Genomic DNA, 4,719 nt, shown 5'->3' with positions numbered 1-4,719 from the left:
AGAAAGAGTACAAATCAGAAGGCATGTTAGATGCAAGGGAACTCCTTTCAGTTTTTCCTTCACAATTTACAATCTCTCCTCTGATAATTTATCATTTTGAGTAAAACATGATTCTCAAGGATCCTGCCATGCTCAGAGTATCATTAAGGAGTAACCTATCCTATTGCATAGCCCCTCAAACCTCTCCCTCGTCTCTATTCCAGTTAGGCTCGATGTTCGTCAATAAGTGGCAGGCAGCAACAATTCATAGAAGACAATCAAATCCATCTAATGTCAAGACGGATGCAACAATATTTACAACCATTGTTTTTCTTCAGCTAGGTGAAGAAACATTAGTAACATACAATTTACTAAGTAATAATTATATCTGGCTTTGGGGATAAACATTAAACATACAAATAAAGAGTTCAGTGATTATCCACATGGTCTTTCCAATGCCAGCTATACGTACGAGTGGACTTACAAGCTAACGAGGAAAGTCAATTCTCAGATTAGAGGAAATTTTGCCTAATTTCTAAAAGTTTGAAGGTATTCGTCACAGGACACTTAACAGTAAAAGTTTGAAAGTATTCGTCACAGTAAACTAAGCAGTAAAAGTTTGAAGGTATTCGCCACCGTAAACTAAACAGCATTCGAAAGAAAGGGAACTGGTTTACCGGCATTACAAATAGAAGGAACTGGTTTACCGGCATTACAAGTTGAAGGTAGCAAGGGAACTGGTTTACCGACATTACAAGTTGAAGGTATTCATAATATTAAACTAGATAGTTTTGGATTGCATGAGAATTGATTTCGCATGAAGTTCATTCCTCAGCTAAATTCCTTCACTGCACTTCTTTTCGAGGTTCTCAATAAAGTTGCACCTACTAAATAAAATTTCAACAGTTCTTCCATTATTCCCAAACTATTTCAACACTGCTTTGCATAACAGGCCACCTTCAAAATATTTACAGAAGTAGAAATAGCAATTCTGAGCATTACATCCAGACATGAACGAAGGTCCCCTCCGAGTAGCACTGTCAATTAAGTAATAACATAAAATTCACATTAATCGAGTTTACTTACGTGCCCGTACTCATAAACAACCCGGCATACACACTTAGGCTTCACCATGTCAAAGAAGAATGTCCAAGTACTGGAAGAACAAACGTTTGGCCGACTTCTAGTTCGGAGAGAGAACTCGGCCGGGACAACTCCCACTTAACAGGAACTCGCTGCTATTGGAGCGGTTGCAAAAAGAAACGCCTCCCTACTGGGCAAGCGCACTTGTGCTGTAAACAAGAAGACCACCTCCAATGAGAACAGCTCCAAGAGTCACAGCCCACAGTAACAGGCCCTGCACACCTGCGCACGGAAACCTTACACCTCATCAACTTCACTGTTCACCTAAACCGACGTGATAAAAGGCCTCCATAGCAACGTATTTCACACTTCCCACTTTACCTCCAGCGTACACTTCTCCCGATGGAGACCATTCTTCAGGGGCATAGATTGGGCTGTGTAGCACACCGATCCAACGATCATTTAGCCACTCAGCAACTTAACTTAAATAGCAAAAGAAATACGTATAATGATTATAAACAAACGCATTAACACACCTGTATCCATCAACATTTGCGCCATATTTGTTGGCGTACTGGTACACTCCCTTGCCCTACAACCATCCACACATCTCATATATTTAACAAGATGAATCAGCGATGTCACGGTGAAAACGTACTTACCGCAAGCTGCAACATACGATGTTGAGAAAGAGATTTCCACCGCGGAGAAACCATCTTACCTTTGGCTTCCTGCCAGAAGCATCCAGACCACCTCTGAGCTTCATACCTCCACCTGGCCCTGCAACAACAGAAGAGCAAATCGCATCTTTAAAGAAGCTACTAACGAAGACAATATGAAGCCCAAGCGCAAGTCGTCACTGCAGACTCGTATGAAGGCCTGTAAACTGCTGCACGGAGATCGATTCCCTCCATCGATCAGAGGACGCTAGAGGCAAAGGAAAGCTCCTTGTCATCAAGAAGCGGCGTCAAATACGAGAAGGCTGCAGGCCGGAAAGGAAGGCGTGGATCGGGGCAAAGGAGCCAAGGGTGGGAGCAAAGGCAGGGGGGGGAACAAACCCAAGAAGGCGCGAGCGATTGGAGAGCCAAAATCAAAGGAGGAGGGAGAGCGATTACCATAAGGAGTTTTGGTGTTGATCTTCTTGGCGGAAGCGTGAATGATGAGGGAGGAGGGGGAAGGGAGAGGAGGAAGGCAAGCGGGGGAACGAAGGGGGAGGGAGCTACCAAGAAGCTCGGACTTGGAGAGCGCAGCTGGGGAGACAGCGAGGGAAGCCATGGACGAAGACGAAGAAGCAGTTGACAAGTCTGTAACACACACAGTAATCGAGCTACAGAATTTAAACTCGTTTTACGTGAGAGTTGCCGACTTATAAAGCGCTCACTTGCCAGAGACGATCTCGACCATGCAAAATTCATAAGGTGAGAGAGAAAACAGAGTACAAACACTTGTAAGCCTCACTTTCCTTTCCATGTAACAACAATCTTCCATGGTTTTTGCCCCACACACTTTGGGATAAGGTTATTTTTCCCCCACCTTATCTCATCTCCATTCCATTCTCCACACACACCCTTCCACTTGTCTTTCCTTCATTGGTCTTACCTCCTCTCTCTCTCTCTCTCTCTCCTCTCTCTCTCTCTCCTTTTCCATCTCTTCATGACAACCAGCATCCCTTGTCTCTCTCTCTCTCTCTCTCTCTCTCTCTCTCTCTCTCTTCATCCTAATACACCTTAAAATGTATGTCTTCTCCCCTTTCTCTTAACACTTAGGAAGAAGGGGGGACCGCAATACATTCTAAGATGTATCATCATTTCCTAACACTTATCATATCCCAAATCATTTCAACCTTTCACCATTAGCCCTTTCTATAACTAGAATGAACAATGTTATTGCAAATGCGTTTTTTACCCCGAGGGTACATCACTCAACTTTATAAGGTTGGGAAGAATCCACATTACAAACTAGAATTTCGCCACATGAGCTTCCCATACCATGGGATCACAAAATGTGTAGGCTTGTAAGCTAATGGGACCTTTGGTGCAAGAAAGCAACTATCTAACTAAGGGGTGTAATTGACACACTTTACAGGTATGTCTACATCCATGCCTTCAAAAGATGTAATCAACACACATCAAAAGCATGTGAGCCCAACCCTCAAGAATCTCTTACTAATGCACCACAAATTGTTTTAGCAATAATATTGTGCTTTTGTCTTGTGTGATCAAAATATTCTGGAGTTTTTGCAAAGGACTTGGGCAAACGTTCTATCTACTAGGTATTGTTTACAACCCTTTAGAATTCTAGGAAGGTTTAGGCTTCCATCTAAATTGAATGTTTTCTACACTTCCCTACCTCTAAAGGCCCTCATGATCTTAGGGAGCCTAAATCTTAAAATGCAACAAAATTAGACCGAAAAAAGGTTTTAAAGGTGTTTTTGCTCTCCTTTCTCCAATGTTTAGGTAGGCAAAAAGATTCATTCGGAATGGAAGCATGAAACAAGCTTGTTTAAGCTTGTGATGCATAAAGATATGTGTGCCGATTCTCCTCCCACACTAATAGGTGGTTACATATTAAATATAAAGCACCATGTACAAAATGCTGTTCTAGGTACCAAATTCAAATTACTATATGCTAAATAAAAAATGTTATGTGATCAATTTAAAGTCCTATGGGCCTAAGAAAGGGAACTTTCCTTGGTTCTATAATCTTTGGAGAGGAAGTTCTCCACACATATGTGGTAATGTGCTAAATGCAAAGTACTATAAGCCGAATGCAAAGTGCTATGTGCCAAACTCAAACTATGATATGCAAAATTCAAATTGCCTTGTGCCAAATGTAAATTAAAATGAACCCAAGGAAGGGCACTTTCCTTGGTCTTATAATTTTTGGAGATGAAGTGTGCCAACTCTCCCCCCACATAAATGTATGGTTATGTGCTAAATGGCTCAAATTGCTATGTGCTAGATACAAATCAATATGAACCCAAGGAAGGGCATGTTCCTTGGTCTTATAATTTTTGGAGAGGAAGTGTGCCAACTCCCCCCCCATACAAATGTGTGGTTAATATGTGCTAAATGCAAAGTACTATAAGCCAAATGTAAGTGCTATGTGCCATATTCAAAATGCTATGTGTAAAATTAAAGGTGCTTTGTCGCAAATGCAAATGAAATGAATAAGAAGACAAATTCTACTAAAGTATCCGACAACTGCAAAGTGCTATGTACCAAATATAGAGTGCTACGTGCTAAACTCAAATTGCTATGTGCTATATACAAATTGCTATGTGCTAGATACAAATCGATATGAACCCACGAAGGGCACGTTCCTTGGTCTTATAATTTTTGGAGAGGAAGTGTGCCAACTCTCCCCCCACACAAATGTGTGGTTATGTGCTAAATGCAAAGTACCAGAAGCCAAATGAGAATTGTTACATGCAGATTCAAAATGCTATGTGCAAAATTAAAAGTGCTTTGTGGCAAATGTAAACGAAAAAGTTACAAAATTCAAATAAAACATATTCCCAGTCAAGATAGCTACTTGCTCGGATCTAGCTAGGAATATAAAACCATGAAAACTTTTTCTATTTTCTAACTAGGCACTATATTATGCTCCTAGAATTAGTGTTATTTTTTTCAAGGCTACTCCTTGAAAAAGTGTCAA

General features: G+C 41.0%; 1 protein-coding gene across 1 annotated transcript; it reads right to left on the bottom strand.

The window, feature by feature from the left end:
- Positions 1-919: 919 nt before the first annotated feature.
- Positions 920-2,486, bottom strand: PSBR (photosystem II subunit R). Its single transcript, XM_087383828.1, has 5 exons — positions 2,178-2,486; positions 1,784-1,842; positions 1,599-1,654; positions 1,444-1,496; positions 920-1,344 (listed from the first exon to the last, which is right to left on the bottom strand). The coding sequence occupies exons 1-5, from the start codon at positions 2,335-2,337 to the stop codon at positions 1,250-1,252; spliced, it is 423 nt and encodes a 140-aa protein (XP_087239954.1). The 5' UTR covers positions 2,338-2,486; the 3' UTR covers positions 920-1,249.
- Between the last annotated feature and the right edge of the window lie 2,233 nt (positions 2,487-4,719).

The sequence above is a fragment of the Dipteris shenzhenensis genome, chromosome 13 (assembly GCF_047967505.1).
Source record: "Dipteris shenzhenensis isolate YYH24624 ecotype China chromosome 13, Dip_SZ_1.0, whole genome shotgun sequence".
Classification (NCBI taxonomy): domain Eukaryota; kingdom Viridiplantae; phylum Streptophyta; class Polypodiopsida; order Gleicheniales; family Dipteridaceae; genus Dipteris; species Dipteris shenzhenensis.
The sequence above is the reverse complement of the archived record's forward strand: the minus strand, read 5'-3'. Positions and strand labels throughout refer to the sequence as shown.

Coding starts and splice junctions, on each gene's coding strand:
- PSBR (XM_087383828.1), bottom strand. CDS start 2,337: ATGGCTTCCCTCGCTGTCTCCCCAGCTGCGCTCTCCAAGTCCGAGCTT. Junction 1,655..1,783: donor CTTCTGGCAGGAAGCCAAAG/GTAAGATGGTTT, acceptor GGATGGTTGTAG/GGCAAGGGAGTGTACCAGTA. Junction 1,345..1,443: donor GGGAGAAGTGTACGCTGGAG/GTAAAGTGGGAA, acceptor TTCCGTGCGCAG/GTGTGCAGGGCCTGTTACTG.